This window comes from Xiphophorus maculatus, chromosome 24 (assembly GCF_002775205.1).
Source record: "Xiphophorus maculatus strain JP 163 A chromosome 24, X_maculatus-5.0-male, whole genome shotgun sequence".
Lineage (NCBI taxonomy): Eukaryota > Metazoa > Chordata > Actinopteri > Cyprinodontiformes > Poeciliidae > Xiphophorus > Xiphophorus maculatus.
Genome location: NC_036466.1, coordinates 14520470 through 14540697, shown reverse-complemented (window position 1 = coordinate 14540697; position 20228 = coordinate 14520470). Strand labels below are relative to the sequence as shown.

The following is a 20228-nucleotide window of genomic DNA, read 5'->3' as shown; positions in this document are numbered from 1 at the left end:
GATCGAAGTCGTCTTCACAGAAAAACTGACATTAGAATCTAGAACATGAGGTTCAGGATAACTCAACGTCTTCTTGGTCGGATTCTTTTGTCGCGATGCGTGAGGAAGGGTCGATATTCAGACAGGGATCAGCTGTGAACAGGCCTGGGCTTTGACTAGGCCACTGTTGTCTTCAAACTGTCTCTGTGTGGCTTCAGCTGGCCGTGGTTCTCTGGTGATGGAAACTAATCGTCCTCCTGATATTTTTCATCTTAAGGATCCGTGTTTTCCTCTGAACCGGCCGGAGGAATGCAGCTCTCCGCCCGTTCTGTTTAAAACAACAGCGAAGCTCTGAGGCGAGGGTCGGATAATGATCTGCTCTCCTGTATCAGGGTCAACAGAACCTCTCGGCCTGCCTCGGCAAACACGGAGGAGACCCGGTCCAAATCCATTTACTGGGAAAACCTGAGGTCACCGGGGGTTAAGCAGGGCGGCGCTGCCGCGACGGTCGGCATATCTGATTTAATACACATCAGAGCGAGGGGGGGCGCAAATAAACCGAGCGGATATTAAAGGTCAAAGGTCAGGGAACATGTGTTTCTCAGACAGACGAAAGCAGCTGAAAGCAGAAACGAGCTGTTTCCCCTCCAAGAAGTCGGGAAACTTCTCGACCTCATCCCAAAATTACCCAGAGGTGCAGAAAACACAGAATTTAACAAACAAACAGAAATTCACAATGAAATGTGACATTTAATTAGCTGATGTCAGTGGGACGGTAGATTATATTCTACTGGCCACTGCAACTCCCCTACCGCCATTTATCGGATCTTTATCCACAGACAGAAAGAACCGGTCAGACATGGCAACACAAACTCTGAAATACTGAACCTTTAACGCCCCAAAATAAAGAACTTAATGATGAATTCAGGACCAGTGAGTTTCACGAAACAGGAGAAATATTTTCTCTATGTTTTGCCAGAACATGGTTGAATTTAAACTTAAAAATATGACGATTCAGAAACACAGAGAATAAGAGAGCTGCATCTAGTCAAGTCTGATTTATAAACTAAAATAAATCAGTAGAAGGAGCTTCCCAAATCCAGTTTCCTTTAGGAAAAATGAAACAAGCTTTGTTCATTTCTGGTAAAGCAGTTGAACGTTAAAGCAGCACCAACACTGTTATGGTCATTACTTTAATGGAGATTTATTAAAAACTGAACTGGTTCGAGTTCATTGGTGTCATGAACTCATTTAAATTCAAAAACACTTTGAAAATAAATGTTGCAACTCATAAATTCTGAATTATTCAGAGTATTATATCATTTCTATTTATGTTTAACGTTAATTTATTGAAAAAAAAAAAACATTCTCAATTCCAACCATGTGGTTTTAGTTTAGTTGTTGGGATAACCAGAAATAAAATATCTTCAAAAATTATTCTAGCAATCCTCTTGCATAAGCCACAAGCAGGTCAAAGGTCGATGAAATGGTAAAAACTGGCAGCAGACGTGGAGTCTGTAATAGACGGGAAGGAAAACGGTGAGAGAAGTGAAATCACTCCTTCAGGTTTGGACAGACTCTCCTTAGGAACGTCAGCCGCCTCTGAAGCTGCGAACTTCGGCCTCCAGAGGGGAGAGGACGGAAATCTGACGGAAATTCAACAAACGGTTTAATGAGCAGCCACAGATCTGTGGAAGTCATCAGCATCGGCCGGGGGAAGATTTCTCACGCAATCCTTTAAAAACTGAATATTCCTCCAGCAGACGGCTGAGATTACATCCATATGGCAGAACAACAACTCATCCTGAAACGCTCAACTCACTCAGGAACGCACTCATTTATCAGAGGCCTGGTCTAGAAACCAGCTGAAGCTGCTCTGCTCACGTTTCTCCAGAAGGGGGCGGTAGATAGATGTGTTTGCTCCAATAAAACCGTCCTGTTACATTACTGGACACTGACGTAAAACCTGTCAGATAATCACAGATTTCCAGCTAACGCGTTCCCACTGGGAGGAATGGGACGTCTCCAGACAATCTTCTACTTCACGTTCAAAATGTTTCTCTAACCAGTTTAGCTCTGCAGCTTCTCTGGTTTTCCTGCCAGCTGTTCCTGTTTTCCTGCCAGCTGTTCCTTCAGACTCTACATCCTGATGCTCACTGCAGACTCAGTTCCTGCTCCAAACTCAACGCCATGCTTTAGTTTCAAAGCTTCATCAATGTTTCTGCTTCATTCATCCACCACTTTATTTTTCAGAGCACCAGATTATTGGAGTAACGTTTAGGTTTGTCCACCAGGTGGCGCTGCGTCTCCATCTGTCCTGAACTCAGCAGCAGACCAACAGAAGCAGAAAATCAGAAGCTAAACGCCAAATTTCTCTCTATGTTCATGGCAAAAATGTAAAACTGTCTAAGCATTCTGGAAAGACAAACCAGACTCTGAAATATACATTTAGAAATTATAACAACCCAACAGTTAGGAGGCAGAGTGAAGCTGCTGCAAACAATTATTTTAGTAACAGAGTAATCTATCGATTATTCCAATAATTAATCAAAATCCATATGTATTATTTTCTATTGAGGTTTTTTATTTCTGTCACTTCCTGCAGTCTTTTGACTATTGGTTGTGATTGGCTCTTTTTCATTAAACGCAACATGCTGGTGTTATAAATAAATGATGGATATTTCACTGTTTAATTTCTGTTATATCAGGCCGTTTATTGTTTTCTTATTATTCTATAAATTATTATTTTATTCTTATTATTTTATAAAGATTGTTTGAGTTCCTGTAAGAAACACATACATGTTGCTGTGCAAAGGTAAAAACAGGAATGTACTCAGACCCCCTGCAGTGATGCTAACTGAACAGTGCTGCTCACCTTCATCACAGGGAGGAGTCAGGCTGGTCTGAGGGTCAGAGGTCAGGGCTGCTGCGTCTGTTGGTAAACGGTGTAAACTGTCAGAAACAAGTTAAAAATATTTCTATAAATCTTTCCTTTCACTGACTAAATGCTGGTGAAATGAAGGCTAATTAGCTTGAATCAATAATGAAGGCTAATTAACTCACCTGTAGCTAACAGGTGAGTTTTCTGTTAGCTACAGACGGCTAACAGTATTGGACTGTAATACTGTACAGTATCAGAAAGTACCGTCTAATAATCTCTGAGTAAAAACTTAGACATAAATTTACATTATTTTCTCTTTTTTCTACCTTTTTATTTTGTCGTTTTTATTTCTGTCCTTTTTCTACGTCATCGTCCGCGCGCGCTTCGGCGGGAAAAACCAGTTAGTCCATTTAGTGAACCAGTTTAAATTCAAAAATACTTTATTTCGTTTATTCTACCTGTTTCCTTGAGAGGTTCCCGGACCTGACAGAAGGTTATTGAAAGTTTTTCAAGGAACCTGGTTCTTCTTCATTCACAAACAAAAAGGCGGAACCGCGTCATCACGGAAACGCAACGGGAAACTACGGCGTCATTTCCGGCACAGAAAACTGCCTCATTCTCCCTAAAACCACATTAATTATGTTATTTTATAGAAGAATTAATTTGTGAACTTACATGAAGAAACACGACGACAGAGACGATCCAGGACGGGAGCGGCAGCTGGTGACGTCACAAGGTGAGCGGAAGCTTCTTCTTCTTGAGTTTCCTTTGTGGCTGTTGAAAGAAACGGTTTTTTAATGTATTACCGCCCCCTACTGGAATGGAGTGTGGATCGGGGTCATAGATAGACATTACACAGATTTATAAACAATTATATAAAAAACACAACCATAATATTTCCATTAAGTTTGTCTTTTTAAAATAATAAAAAGAGAAATATTCAGAGCTAAAAGGTTTTTTATATCAAGCTGTAATTTGTTTTCCAGTTGAGGCAGAAAAATAAAACATGAAAACAAAATTAATATTTTCCTGTTTTATGTTTTAAACAAATAATTATTTAAACCAGGATTAAATACGGTTTATTTAATTTAAATGTTTGATTTAATTTCCGTTTGGAATCAATAAAGTGTTTTTCGCTTTGAATATTTTTCTCATACCAAGTTCGGTAAATGCATTACCCATAATTCATTGCTGTAAATGGACAAAACAAAAGCAGTTTAATAAAATCTTTACAAACTGCTTCCATCAACAGGTTCCCGAGCAACTAACAAATATTAAAACAATAATAATTTAGCAAATTAGTCTTTTTCTTCAAATCAAACTAAATTGGTATGAAACATTTCTGCAGCAAAACATTTACAATGATGTCGTTATAATTTTTAAGATTGACATGTTTTACTCCAGAAATGTCTGAGAACAATTTCATTGTTTTAATGTTTATTAGTGGAGATGCTGACATGTATTTATATTAGTAATTTCCACACATTTTAAGCCTTTTTCTGTCATTTATTCCAATATTATGAGCAGCATATTTCCAGAGTAATTCTTTGTCTGAAACATTTTATCTTCAGTGGGTGAATTTACCTGTGAATAAACGAGCTGAAGGATCTGTTTATATTCTGCAGGTTGAAACGTCATTCTGACATGATTCTAAAATAATAATATTATCGATAATAAACGTGTTTGTTGCTGAAAACTGAAGATTTTTTCAGGTTCGTCCGCTGATCGAGCGGGGCCGCATGCAGTACCGGCCCGCCGCCGCTAGAGGTCAGGGCTGGACAGAACCAGGAGGAAGTTTAGTGGAGTTCTGCGGTTCTGCTGCTGATCCAGGACCAGTTCTCCGGGTTTTAAAGCACTGCAGGAAATGCGAGTTTAAGCTCTGGAATTTGCTCCACTTTTTGCGCAAGTTAAACTGCGGATAAACACTCAGAATGATGTCATTTAGCCGCAGATGGATCCGAACTGCAGGAACTGAAGCGCCCGGTTCGGTTTTAAAATGACGCCTGAATGTGAGAGATCAGCGGGATCCGGAGGAGGAGCGCATCCTGGAAGCTCCGCAGCATCCCGGTAAAACTTCCTCCTCCTCCTCCTCCTCCTCCTCCTCCTCCTCCTCCTCCTCCTCCTCCTGCTCAACTTCTCCTCCTCTCCGCTCCTCCGGGTTCAAACTTTCCCTCCTCCTCCTCCTCCTCCTCCTCTTCCTCCCTAAGCTGGACGCGTCCCTCAACTTCTCCTCACTCTGAGTTAGTCTGCGCTGCGTGGAGGTGAAAGTTTGCCCCGCGCCGCGCCACGCCGCGCCACGCACCGCGCGTCCCGCAGCGGATGGGAATCCACGTGTCTGGAGCCGCTTTTCCTCTCCGAAAACAAAGTTGAGGCGCTTTGGAGGGAAGAAGAAGAGGAAGAGGAAGAGGAGCGGAGCGGTGAGTGCGCTGACCATGTGCTCAGCTGAATTCACTTTTATTTTTACTTCATTTATTAATTTAAAATCCTGCCTTTTTAAACTGTTTTTTCCTTTTTGTTATATTCATTCTGCCTATTTTAATTTATCCACAAAATTCAGAAAATCTTAAAATTTTTTATCTTATTTCCAAATTTTCATAAAAATAAATGTTTCTTTTCATTTGAACAGTTGAGCTGATTTTATGCTCCGTGGAATCATTTTAAATCTTCCTCCTTTATCTAAATGTTGATTCTGTGCAGCAGCTGAAACAACCAGATATGAATATTTGATGTTATTTTGGAGTAAAGCAGCAGAAAAGGCCTCAGATCTGATCAATAACTGAAGCGGAGCTTCCTGTCCTCTCCGCCTCTCCGCGTCTTTTTGTCCGTCCTCGTCCTGAATGGCCGCCGCTTCATTTGCATCAGAAGAAAAGTTTTAGTGCGTTTGCTTTTGTGGGCGATGAAGAGTTCCAGCAGTCAGCGAGGAAGAGGAGGAGGAGGAGGAGGAGGGAGTGGGCCTCGGGTTCGACATTCCCAAACCTGGGATGAGGATGTCACCTTCATCCTGTCTCTTCCTCACATCCTGCCGGGAGTTTCTGGGAATCTGTGGAGTTTGGGTCGGGAGAGAGCGAGCCGCCCGCTGGGGCCACTCTAAAGTCTCTTATCCCACAGAACAAGACCACAGCAATTACCGCCCAGCGTGGCCCCGGGGCCGCAGGGGGCCTCTCTGGGAAAGGCCCCAAAAACCGCCTTCATTCTAAAACACACGCGGTTCCTGGAGCGGTCCGGACCGGTCCAGGAACCGGAGCGCTACCGGGTGGACTCCTGCAGGGAGACGGTCCGACGCTCTGCAGCTCCTGACGCATCAGGCTGAAAATAATTTTAGGTTTTCAGGTTGAAGTGGAAGAAAAAACTCATCTGGATCCAGTTAAAGTCCAGAAGATGGAGGCTGATGGTGCAGGAGGCTGAAATCCAGAACCAGCTGCTGGAAACCAAACTCTGCTGCTCTGGAGTCAGAGGGTCCTCCAGCACACACACACACACACACACACACACACACACACACACACACACACACACACACACACACACACCCACACACACACACACACACACACACACACACCCTCTCTCTCTGCGTATGTAAACATTTACTCCTGGAGTCCGTCTGAAGATCTTCTTCCAGCAGATCTTCTCTAAGATCCTCCATCAGGCAGCAGCAATTACCCGCCATCAAACAGAACCGGAGGCCCCTGCAGACGGACCAATCAAAGGCCGGGGGCCGCCGGGGGCCTGTAGTTCCTCCTCTGTGCCGTGTTGGGGCCGTCTTTGATGGGGTTGTTAATTAACTCCTGAAGGAACGGCCACCGTCAGGACCGGGTCGAGTCAGAGCGCCGCGGCGACGGGATCAGAAGGAAACGTCCCGTTAGAGGACCTGGGGGACCCGGACACGCCACAGCGGCGGGGCCCCCAGGGGCCCCCGGGGACCCGGACACTGCGCTCTGTGACGGGGCCCCAGGGGACCCAGAGGAGGCGACGCCACAGCGACGGGGCCTCGGAATGTCCGGGACACACCGCCTGGTGACGGGCCCCGGCTCTCCAGCTCCTGCTCCTCCTTCCTGAATCCGATGAGGAAAACATCAAAACGTTCCGGTCCAGGATCAACCTCCTCTTCCTCCTCCTCTTCCTCTTCCTCATTTCTTCCTCATTTCTCCATCAAACAAGTTGATTCTTTTCCTCATAATGGAAACATTCAGAACCAAACCAGAGATCTTCACATATCTTGATTGATTTAATTTTCTGAATAGTTTGTATTTAGTAAATAATGCAGATTTAAACTCTAATGAAATATAATTTAATTAAACTCATGAATATTTTACATTTTAAATTATGAGATTAAAATAATAAATATTTGGTTTCCTTTGGCTGCTGAGGTCAGAATGATGGAAAAACGTTAAAATCAGGTTTAGAGTTGATCTGCTCACATCCAGAACCACCAGACCCACAGAACCACCAGACCCACAGAACCACCAGACCCAAACTGAGCAGCAACAGGCCAAAAAGAGGGACACATGGAAGGTCCAAACGGGCCGAGAGCCGGGACAGCTGGGTAGGAAGAGGAACTCTGAATGGAACCAACAGGAACCAAGAAACAAGAGGGGCAAAGAAAACCGACCCACAGAACCATCAGTCCCACAGAACCACCAGACCCACAGAACCTTCACGCTGTGTGGGACATGATCCGTCCAGACGAACACAGGAAGCCCGTTTGGACTTTCCAGCGATGGTAAACGGTCCAACTGGCTGAGGTTCTGTTGGACGGTTTGGCTGAAGGTTGAGAGCAGCTGCTGGTCGCCTCACTGCTGCAGCGCCGACCCAAACATTAGCGCCGACCCAAACATCAGCGCCGACCCAAACATCAGCACCGACCCAAACATCAGCGCCGACCCAAACATCAGCGCCGACTTTCCCATCAGAAATGAGATCAAAACTTTGTCAATATATTTAAAAAAACATTTTCTTCTGATGAAGTGAACTCTGGTCCGGTTTGAATGTGAACCAGAAATCGCTCCAAAAGCATCAAGTGGACTACAGAGCAGGGCATTCTGGGTAAATGCAACCAAAGCTAACGTGTTAGCCTAGCGCTAGCAGCAGAAATGGCTCCTGGTCTTTTGCTAAAGACTAAAGAGAAATCCTCCAACTGCTGAAATCTGACGCCTCCATTTAGTTTTCATTTGGTGAAGCAGGAAGTTGAGTTCATGTCTTCTTCGTTGGTTTTTCTGTCGTTTCCTTCAGTGGTTCTTGGTGCAGCGCCCCCACAGGCCAAGAGAGGAACAGGCTTTTTAAAACAGGGCAAAAATGAACCCCAGCAGCTGAAGATGTAAGAAATATTGCAATGTTATCAAACCGAGTGGACTATCCGAAGTTAGACAGTGAAGTGATTTTTCCTTTCCAGTAGAATCTCATGGTGCAGTAAGAATTAAAATAATGGATGAATGCAGCGGCGACCGGAGTTCTGGTGTTTCTTTTCACGTGAGGAGGTCTCTCATAATGACGAAGGAATGCCAGGAATCCCTTCCTGCAGCCTCGCAGGAAGCGCTAAGCTACCTCAAAGAGAGGTCAAGGTCTGCGCAGGCACACAGGTGGGAGGCGCTCCTCCAGTTCACCCGGACGGGTCAGGAGGGGAGCCGACCCTCCTCTGAACTCGGCCGCCACATCTGTTTGCTGTTGCCGAGGCCGGGAGGAGATCAGCCACAGGATATTGAACATCCAGGCTCATTCCTCCGAGGAGAATCACTCAGCCTCTCGCTGAACATGTTGAAACCAAAGACACCAAGGTGTTCTGCTGGGAATACGTTTCCCCTGTGTTCTGTTTTTAGCCGATACATCAGGGACTGTGGCTCTCATTTGCTTCTCTTGAAGTTTAGGGGAACCGCTTGGTATAAATTCAGATGTCACCGTTAGCCTCTATTTGTGCTTTCTTGGCTCGTACAATAAACAACCCCGTCTCGGCTTGGAGCTGCTTTCTATTTTAGAGTCGCCACCGACCCGGGCTTCTTTTACACCACAGCCATTATTCAAGAGGAGAATAGGTGCGAGGCCCCAGCCATAAATTCCAGCAAGTGGTCCTGGGTAAGGGGCGCCGCGCCGAGGAATTGACTGCACGCTCCGTGATTTTACTCTGCTATGCAGTGACCTTTCAGGCTTAGACAGAGTCATTTGTTTGCTTGACAAGAGCTGTTCTAAAAATTCAGGAGCCACTTGGTGCTGGTTATACTGGTGAAGAGTGGAGGTGGAGTCTGGTTCACCTGAGCAGCTGGGCATTAGTTTTCCTGACGCCTTGCAGAGTCTGTTGCTGTGATCCGCATTCGCTCCGGAGTTTGGTGGGTTTTGATCAACTTGACACACATTTTAGTCTCTTTTCTGCCTCCATAACTAGTTCAGCATGAGAGCTCAACACTCACAAATGTTAATGAACAGGTGAGAGTTCCTCTAAAGGACATTAAAAGCAGAAAAGTCACAGAAGAGAACAAACAGTCATTGACTTCAATGAGTCGGCAGAGAGGGGGAGGGTCGCTGTGAAGCTGTTAGTCCCTTAAATAACCTTATTGTGGGGTCTCTTTGTCATCTGTTGCTCTTAAATAAATCACTGTGTGTCTTTGTGACGGGAGCCTCCAGCCCGCCGCAGGAGGCCGCGCTTCCTCGCCACACAAGCGGCTGCTCAACGTTTCTACAGTCACTTCCTGTAACGACCAGCATTTCTGGAGCTGATCAATAATCAAACACCTCAGTGTTTCTGTAGAACTGCAACATTTCACTCACACCAACACACACACAGAGACCAAATAAAATAATCCCATATCATAGAAAATAATCCCAGAATCAGTTTAGCTAATGCTAATGCTAATGCGTTCCATAATGCCCTTAGATATTATATTTATATTTAGTTCTTTAGCATCTATGTTTTATTTTATTTAGAAAAAGAGAGTTAGCAAAACTGCATTATAGCGCTAAGCTAAAACTTAGCTCAGCTATTAGCAGGTTAGCAGAAGCGTGTCTGACACAGACAGTTAGCATCACTGCTAATCCTCTATTTATCCAAGCCACCATGTTTCTGTGATGGCTCTTGATTTGATCTGTGAGGAAAACAGATTTTATTAGTGGAAGCTGCAGAAAACAAGACGATGAGTGTAAATCAGACCGAGTGAATCTGGTTCCGGTTCCAGAATGGATCCATTTAGAGTGAACTCCAGCAGGACGGAGAGGAAGATGGATGTTAACGCTGATCCTTCGGTTTCCCTCAGAGAGCTGCTGGACGTTTCAGAGATCAGCTGTTACTTCCTCCTGCGCCGCCGTTCTGCTAAATGTGTGAGCAGCAAATGTTGAGCCTGACTAATATTGATTTGCGAGGCCAGATCAGAGAACGGGAGGCGTGAAAGACTCCATCCAGGCGGCTCGTATATCACCTTCTGAACACGGCTGTGTGTGGTGAGGGCTCCCCATGAGGCCGCGCCGCCGTCCGCCCACACCTGTTAGCCGATTCATCCGCAGCCATGAAGACGATCCAGACAGAGCTGTCCCTCAGGCGCTGGTTTGTTACCAGGCAGTAAAAGAACCAGAGGTTCATCAAAGTCTGAATCCTGCAGCTGCTCAGCGGGCGGGATGTGATGGAGGTTCTGCTGTTGGAGGAAGCCGACCTCTGGGTTTTAATCTGACCTCTGGGTTTTAATCTGACCTCTGGGTTTTAATCTGACCTATGGGTTTTATGTTCCTGAATGTCTTTAGACTAGATGTGCTGCTTCCTGTCAGTGATCGGGTCTGGAAGTGGAGCAGAACTCAGATTCTGGTTGGTTTGGACAAAAGTCTCTTCACCTGGGATTTGATATCAGTGAAGATAAACTGGTTTCCCAGGTGAGGCGTTGAAGAGTCCTGCTCTGCTGAAACCTGGAGAACGTGTGAGAAACTGATCGGACCAGTGGGTTCTGGACCAGCGGGTCCTGGACCAGCGGGTCCTGGACCAGTGGGTTCTGGACCAGGGGGTTCTGGACCAGCGGGTCCTGGACCAGTGGGTTCTGGACCAGTGGGTTCTGGACCGGGGGTCTCTGGACCAGCGGGTTCTGGACCAGTGGGTTCTGGACCAGCGGGTCCTGGACCGGTGGGTTCTGGACCAGCGGGTTCTGGACCGGTGGGTTCTGGAGGACGATGCCACTTTCTGCTCCACAGTCTTCATTTCCATCCAGCTTTGAAGATAAAGTAGCATTGTTCTAACTGTTGAGGCTCTGAATGGGCCTGTGGAAAGGTCAACAGCCAAATAAACTTTGATGACATGCGGCCTGGACCCCCACCTCCTTATCCTCCGTGCCCTTTGACCCCAGAGCCCCCGGCCCGCCCCTGCCAGAGAGCAGATTGAGCTGTGAAAGGCGGGAGCTGCAGGAAGAGAGCAAACTGCACAACAAGGACAAATCCTCCGACATGTTTGCTCAGCCCTCCAACATAATCTGAGATTCCTGGAGAAAGAAGGGGTGCCAACAGGCCGGGTGCCAACATTAGGGGTGCCAACATTAGGGGTGCCAACATTAGGGGTGCCAACAGGCCAGGTGCCAACAGGCTGGGTGCCAACAGGCCGGGTGCCAACAGGCCGGGTGCCAACCAGGACGTCCAGCTTCACGCTGCGGTTCACGCAGAGTTTATGTAAATACAATATACCAGATGTTGACCTGTCGGCTGCTGCTGCTGGTCAGAGACGAGTTCACAGGCTGAGGTGAAGCTTCGACTGCAGATAAAACTGTTAATATCTCTGATTTTACAGCAAACAGAGGCGGATTGATCTGTTGTTTCACCAACAAACCTTGATAACTAGGAAAGAAAAGGAAAAGTGATTTATTTGGTGGAAATAACTACCAAATAAAGGGGTGTTTATTTTCAAGATAGCAAAAATAGCAGCAGAAACTCCCTGAAACATTACGAGTCAAGATAATCTGACTTTCTTCCAAAAATGTAAATTCTTTTCACAGAACTCAAATTATCCTGAGTTTTTTTGTTGCTTATTTCAGACAATTTTGAACAGAAACATTTGTGATATTCTGAACATCTTCCATGATAATCTTCATCCTGGTTACTGTGATCACAGGAACCTGGTTACACTGCCCCCTTTTGGCCACCTCAGGTAACAACTCGCTCTGAATCTGTTTCATCTGGTAAGCAGGTCGACTCGGTTCCATTAGGGACCAAAAACTGCAACATTTGTTCCATTTTAGCCGGTGTGGTTCTCGTTCACACCGCGCTGAGTCAAACCATCCAAACTAAAAGAAAAACCTGTTCCCCTCCTCGCCTGCGGGGGCGCTGCACCAAAAACCTCTGAACACACTGAGCGCAACTTCCTTCTTCACCAAATGGAGGCGTCAGATTTTAGCGGTTGGAGGATTTGTCTTTAGTCTTTGGCTAGAGACCAGGAGCCATTTCTGCTGGTAGCGCTAGGCTAACCTGTTAGCTTTGGTTGTATTTACCCAGAATGCCCTGCGCTGTAGTCCATTTCCTGCTTTGGTTCGCTTGGTGTTCACTGTACATTCAAACTGAACCAGACTCACTTCAACCGAACCCAGACTGAGGTTTGGAGGACCAGAGGTCAGAGGTCAATTAGCGTTCACACCAACCGAACCAGACTTTCTGGATAAACGGACTGGAGTCGGGTTAAAGCGGATGAAACAGGTTTGGTGTGACTGAACCCTTAGCGTATCAGCTGGTGGTTCTGACTGTCTGGGTTCTTAAAAACAGGAAACATTTCCAACCATCCGACTGTTTTAGCAGCTTTATTTTCTCCTCAGTTCTCGCTAAAGTCGGACATTTTAGAGGCTCTTGGCTAATTGTTGTGAACCCTGTGGGATCCCAGGCCACCTAAGTTCTTCCTCAGTTTGTCTCCAGAGCGTCCTCATGTCCTCCCAATCTGAGAGCTAACGTTAACGGCCTGTTTTATGCTCCTCTCCTCTCACAGCGCCTCGGTCGGCCATGGAGACCTCGTCACCGCCAGCCGCACAGAAAAAGGACAAAATGGACGGCAGCAGCTTCAGCGACCTCCCCAAGAAGCCGTCGCCCTCGGAGACCAGAGGTAACGCGCCGTTTCAAAGCCGGGTCCGGTTGTCTGTGAGCCGTGAGGCGGCTGAGAATGAGCCGGGGTCTCACAGGTGCTCAGCCAGGGGGCAAAGGGGAGCCATGAAATATACATTTCAAAGAAGAAGTGTCGTCCCGGGAGCCGGCGCTCTCTGCGGCCTGATGAGGAACCCTCAGCAGTCAGAGGTGACTCGCTGCGGATGTCTGACAGGAATCTTAATAGACTGTGACCCATGAAAGAATCATGAATGCAGATGGGCGCCGTGTGCAGGCGCGGCGCGGTAAACGCGGACGAGTAGAAAACACGGAGTGACAGGAGAGCTGGGGGGCCGGAGCAGGTGAGGCTGGTGGTGTTGAACTAAATGAAGAGCAGCAGCGATCCTCGCTGGCTGGCAGGAAGAGAGAATACATGTTTAAAGATGCCAGCCAGCGAGTGATGAAAGCTGGGCATAATGAGGCCGAAAGACCTTGTTCTTACCTCCAGAGTATAGAGAAGAGAAAACCTTAAAAAGTGTCCGGGGTTGATGGAGCCGGGGACGACACGCAGCTTCAAAAACTGACAGAGATGCAAGCTGATGGGGCCCTTTGACATGCAAATTAAACGTGTGATTTAGTGACATTTTTACTCATTCATGGAGGACTTGGTGGCCTGCCATTACAAAGAAACGCTCATTAATTGATGAAGAGGAGACAAAGCTGGAAACAGAGTCTGGAACGAGGCGCAGAGCCCAGAGCGCTCGGCTCTTTGTGACACGTTTACTGTGGAGGAGACGACCGGAGCCAGAGACATGTCCTACAGCAGAACCCAGTTTCATCTGCCCGGTTCCTCTAGACACCAAGCAGAACCTGACAGAACCACGCAGGATGAAGAGTTCAGGTCATCTACACGACTCCAGGGAGCGTTTCTGAACGAGTTCAAAACTAAACCAGCTTTTCAGACCAAACGTCTGGAGCTGCTGACCTGAACCAGCTTTAAATGTCCAGACCCGAATCCTCCACCATAAAAATACTCATTAAATTAAAGTCGCTCATGTTCATCCATCAATAATATTTATAAAACAGACATAACATTACAGTTACATTAAAACACTGTTTCCTTTTGATAACTTTCTTACAGCTCAGGCCTGATGTACCAATTATGATACAAACTGGATTCAATTCATTTTAAAAATTCTGTTTTTGAAAACATATTAACTTTATTTTAGACTTTAATAACTCTGAATGTATCATTTATGACATATATATATATATATATATATATATATATATATATATATATATATATATATATATATATATATATATATACATATATATATATATATGTATATATATATATATATATATATATATATTTATATATATATATATATACATATATATACACATATATATATAATATATATATATTATATATATATGTATATATGTATATATATATATATAATCTGCTGTTTGACCTAAACAGGCTTGATGAGTTTTATTGTATCAATTATGTTAGAAATATGACAAAACAATGCAAAAATTAACATACATGAAAATTAACATGTTTTTCACCAAAAAATGCTTTTAGTTAAATAATAAAATAAAAAGTTAACTGTATAGAAAATCATGTCAAACAGGTCAGATTTAATTGTTTTTTATTTCATTTTAATAAATGGTCAAATTAGTAATAAATCACAATAAATTTCCTTTCATGAAAATAATTTAGATTTATTGTGATGATGATTAAACCTCCTAAAAATCTGTATAGTTGAGATTGTTTATTACTTTTCCACTGAAAGTATCTATAAATATAAATCAAATCTAATAAAATGCAGTTTAACGATAAAAATCAAACTTCTTAAAGTATTAAAAGTTATTTTAGAGCAATAAGCCAAATCGTCCATGTCTGGTTAAAGTAAAGCAGCTGGTGCAGGTCCTGTTCCCTCCTGTTCCCTCGTGTTCCCCCATGTTCCCTCCTGTTCCCTCCTGTTCCCTCGTGTTCCCCCATGTTCCCTCCTGTTCCCTCCTGTTCCCCCATGTTCCCTCGTGTTCCCCCATGTTCCCTCCTGTTTCCTCTTGTTCCCTCCTGTTTAATCCTCTTCCCTCCTGTTCCCCCATGTTCCCTCCTGTTTCCTCTTGTTCCCTCCTGTTCCCCCATGTTCCCTCCTGTTTCCTCCTGTTCCCTCCGTTTCCCCCATGTTTCCTCCTGTTTCCTCCTCTTCCCTCCTGTTTAATCCTCTTTCCTCCTGTTTCCTCTGGTTCCCCCATGTTTCCTCCGGTTCCTCCGTTTCCTCCTGTTTCCTCCAGTTCCCCCATGTTTCCTCCTGTTCCCTCCTCTTCCCTCCTGTTTAATCCTCTTTCCTCCTGTTTCCTCCGGTTCCTCCGTTTCCTCCTGTTTCCTCCAGTTCCCCCATGTTTCCTCCTGTTTCCTCCAGTTCCCCCATGTTTCCTCCAGTTCCCCCATGTTTCCTCCTGTTTCCTCCAGTTCCCCCATGTTTCCTCCAGTTCCCCCATGTTCCCTCCGGTTCCCTCCTGTTCCCTCCTCTTCCCTCCTGTTTAATCCTCTTCCCTCCTGTTCCCTTGTGTTCCCTCCTGTTTCCAGGAACATTTTTAAGTTGTTAACCGGAGTTGGTGTCGGTCCAGGAGAGCAGGAAGATGTTTGGGTTGGGCTGGGTAGTTCTGCTGCGGCCCGGTTCCCAGGAACCCGCCAGAACCAGCCACGGTGAGGACGCTGGTTCCAGAGACGTCAGCGGCTTCGTGATGAAAGCTGAGCTTAACGAGGTTAAAGGACGTCGGCCTCACCTCCGCCGTATCACAGCGGACGAATCAGTGGAGACAGAAAAGGCGGCGGCGGCCGGAGCGCTGAGCCGGATGCAGAGCGACAGGACACTTTTGAAATGTAAATAGAGCCGGAGGCTCAGCGGAACCAGAACCTGGTGGCCTGCCATGATGAAGAAGACCAACATTAATTGTTCATATGAGAATATCAATGTAGGACACTTCTTTACATTTGGAGCTGCTGCTGTTGCTCCACTTCTCTCCTCTTCAATATTTGAACAAAGCCCGCCTCGCTCCCTCGCCGGGTGATAATCCCTCAGCGCCTGGGCGGTCAGAGCAGCCGTCTGGTTGGGTTCTGGTTCCGCATGTTCTGAGCTGATCTGCATGTTATATTCACAGGACAAAGGAGGAACTTTACTGTGTTTTAGGCAGATTTTACGCCGACGCTGCAGAGGCTGGTAGTCTGAGCCAGAACTGATCCACCGCAGGGGGAAACCAAACTGGAGCAACTCTAAGCGATGCTTTCATGTTCAGATAGAAGATATCAGGAGGAACCGGGTCATTACCAGAACTGGATGTTTTCTCCCGGTTCTGGTTCCAAATCTCTGGTGTTTAAGAGGAAAAACCAAGAATGTCCAGAGCAATCAACTGTTTTAATGATGCTAACAAAGTTAGCTGCAGTAACTCTGAAGATCTAATCATAGACATTAGTTCGGCTAATGCTAACACGCTACACTAGCATGGTGCTTAGCTAAAGCACTAACTTCAACTACCGTGACACTGTTAAGTTAGCAAAATGCTAAGCCAACAATGTCTTTAGCTGAAGCTAATGCTAAACATTCACTTCAACTATTTTGACAGAGTTAAATGTTTTTTAAGTTAGCAAAAATGCTACACTAGCAATATCTTAAATGGAAGCTACCTTCAGCTATGTTGACAGAACTGAGCGCTTTCAAAGTTAGCAAAAATACAAAAACACAAAACCAGCAATTAGTGGAAGAAAATGCTAAATCGCTAACTTCAACTACGTTATTAACGCTAACCGTTTTCAAAGTTAGAGACACTGAAACGCTACACCAACATGGTATTTAGTTAAAGCTAATGCTAAAGCGCTAACTTTATCTTGACAGAGTTAAACGTTTCTCAAAGTTAGAAAATGCACTTAGCAAAACATTAGCTTCACCATTAGCAGATTAATAGAAGTGGCTCCACTGAATGTATTAATTTGCTTCATTAAAACACGACAAATAAAATAAAATAAAACGTTTTGCCACTAGGATGAGGTGGGTTATAAAATGTACAATTATTATTATTTAATAGAAATACAGAATTGAGAAATTGTGTTTTTTCGACATTAGCAGATCACTGACAAAGTTTTGTGCATGTTTGTAATACATAACGAAGCAGAAAGTGCATTAAAACCTACCAGAAAAACTATAATAATAATAATTATTATTATTACATCTCTACCAAACTCTACCATCACTGTTTGTTCAAGCGTTTCCAGGTTTCCCTCCTCATTATTTCATCCTCTCTCTGCGTATGACCCAAACTTCTCTGTATATTTATATTTCAATATCAGCAGCAGGTTTTTAATCTTCTAACAGCTAAATAAAGAGTCTCTCCATAAGTCTTCCTCCTATCAGCGCCTCGTGTTTCCATCTTAAATAAACAAGCAGCGTGGCTGTCCCAGCCAATCAGATACCAGCGCTTAAACTACGAGCGTCTGCCACCGCCATGAGACAACGCAATTACTTATCTCAGTAATATGCATTATTATTCCAGTTGCCAGCTGCTGATAAGTCCACATGCATGCAGAGAGAGCGGGGTCCTTGAACCTGGAGGCAGCGGCTGATATACTGCAGCTTCCTGCGGGCTGCTGCCACCTCTGAGCCGACAGCAGCCGTATACCAGCCGCCTGTTTTATATTCCCGTCCGCCTTTATTTATTTACAACAGTTTGGTCTCTATCAGAGGACATGGCTAATGCGGAGTTTTAATATGTTATTTACACATAAAAAGCAGCTATTTACAGCAGCCTGAGCAGGAGGGATGAATGGGCTCCGGTCTGTTGTATCACAGTTTAACAATCTGGATCGCTAATAGAACCATTTATCATGGAGCGGTCATTTATCCTGCAGCCCGGTGCCGGTGCCGGTCCCAGAGGCCTATGGAAATGGGCTCTGCATGTAATGAAGCTCAAGCGGGACTGCTTTAAACATGGCTGGGCTCTCTGAGTCAATTAGGGCCTCAGGTGTTCCTGTCTGCCGGCCTGATGATGTCTTCTTCCAGACCCGGGCCAACCCGGAGTCAGGCCGGGTCTGGACGCCGGTTCTGGAGGCCGGTTCCGGGTCGGCGGCGTTCAGCAGGAAATCAGCAGCAGCTGAAGTCCTCTCTCCGCCCTGACCCGCCGCGGCTCCGCTAATCGATTCACATGAGAGGCTGAATTTCCTCTGACAGCTCGCATCTGTGTGAACGCCGAGCCCGGACCTGCAGGATCCGCGGCGCGTTGGCAATAACCCAGAACCCAGAACCCAGAACCAAACATTACAGCAAAATGACACCGAATCCAGCGCAGCTTATTGATGGATGTGTCAGGGCGCAGAAATGAAGGGACGGAGCTTTTATTCATAGGCGTTCAGAGGTTTGGTTCAGATCTGATTTATTTGGGATTAGTTAAATTTAGAGTTATTGCCTTTTTAAAATAACCTCTGTGTTCACACAGGAAACAGCAGCGCCGCCTCAGACAGAAACTTTCTGACAGAGGACGGAAAGAAACGTCAATAAACCTGAGATTTATTAAACATCTACTGTATTATTTAATGTTACACAATTTAAATCAATCAATACACTTCATTAATCTCCAATAAGTTAATAAACCTTAAAGAGACGGTTTCAGTTCCAGTTAGCTTAAAGCTAAGCTAGCCTTCATTCCTCCACTGATTTATTGTATTAATGACAAACCTGCAGATTTCACCTGTTAATATGAAAAATATTTTCATATTTTGCTAAATAAAGCAGATTATCATAAACATTTAACACTGACTCAGCAATTTTATGCTGTTTATTATGATAAACAATAATTATATATTGTTTACAAAACGGTTTCAGATAAAAGGCTGGAGTGGAAAATATTTGGATGTTTATTTATTTAATAAACAGATTAAAAACTGAATGCTAAGCTAGTTAGCTTTCAGTTTCTACACATTTTCTTACAACCTTTATGTTTTTATTTAAAATAAATTTTGATCATTTTAATTCTTAAATCTACGTTGCTGGTTTGTTTGGGAGGTTTTGATATTAAAGGAAGATAAAAGCAGAAATAAAGGTTAGATTTATTCTACTTTTTAAAATGCTACAATTTAAAATAAATGTTCACAATTTTAATAATTAAATATAAATCTCAGTGCAAGGTTTATTTATAAATTATTCTGGATTTCTAATATTTATTAAAATAAATTTTAAAAAGAGACAGAATATTAATGCTAACTAGTTAGCTAGCTAGCTCTGTCAGGTTTTGGCCGTCCCATTTTTACTGAAATGTTGTTTAAATTAAAATGATTTTAATTTGAGATATATTTTGTTATTCTGTGTTCATTCAGCAGCGTTTATTAATGTGTCAATAATAAACCAGGATAATAACCAGTCAAACCAGTAAAAAATGAAGGCCAACATTTTGATATTGTACTTTAAAATGAATGTTGATATAAATTAGATATGAATCCATACACAAAGATTATTGAATAATTATTGAGTATTTCAGATATTAAATTCAAAGACAAAAGAAAACGAGGTTAGCTCGTTAACTTTAGCAGTTTCAGCTCTTTCTGTGAAATTCATGAAGTATTTCTGTAGATGAAACTCCATTTACTGTCAGAACTTAAATACCGATAATAAATTCATGATTTGACGAGATTTAAACCTTTGAAATGATTGTGTTTAGTTTTGATCAGACTCTTGTTTTGGTTGTGATGCAGCTGCTTTGGTGTTGGATGTTTTACAGGAAGCGTCTGTGTTTGGTCTCGCTGTGTTTCTCTGTAAACTAGGCCAGAGGAGGCTGCAGCTAATGATTTGATTAACTGGCTTCTGTGGCTCCTGACATACATCTTGCTGAGAGTGAGTTTGTCGTTGGAGAGGGAGATTGATGAGCGCGCGGCTCCCCGACCCACAGTTCCTCCCGTTCTGCCTCCCAGGCCTTTCTGCTGAGTCTGGCTGGTTCGCAGGGGAGGACCGAAAGTACTTAGCACCTCCTGGGCCGTCCCAGGACACAATAAGTGGGGGGTTGAGACCTAAACAGGCGTAGCATTCCCATATATATCAAAGAAAGGAGATGCTTTAAGCTGCTGCGCTGCAAAAACACAAAACCTCTCCAAGAATTTCTGCTCGACTTTCTAATGCAAATAACTTGGTTCACTTCAAAAAGGCAAAACTGACTAACAAGTAACTTTACAGCCAGATACAGCTCAATGTTGTCAGTAAATAATGCAGTAATATTAACATTATTTATACGTTTTAAGGGCTTAAGGAATTACTGACAGATCAGCTCATATATTTGCTAAAAG

At 44.2% G+C, this 20228-nt stretch overlaps 1 protein-coding gene across 2 annotated transcripts in view; it reads left to right on the top strand.

Moving 5' to 3' along the window:
- Positions 1 to 4895: 4895 nt before the first annotated feature.
- LOC102236609 (zinc finger protein GLI2) overlaps positions 4896 to 20228 on the top strand; it is a 49786-nt gene continuing 34453 nt past the window's right edge. The window contains exons 1-3 of one of the 2 annotated variants that reach the window (XM_005811537.2): positions 4896 to 4927; positions 5068 to 5277; positions 12789 to 12902. In XM_005811537.2, the coding sequence (XP_005811594.1) occupies positions 12803 to 12902 (100 nt within the window). In that variant the 5' untranslated portion in view covers positions 4896 to 4927; positions 5068 to 5277; positions 12789 to 12802. Of the gene's footprint in view, positions 4928 to 5067; positions 5278 to 12788; positions 12903 to 20228 lie in introns of those variants that run through there. The other variant, XM_023329606.1, reaches the window with a different exon arrangement.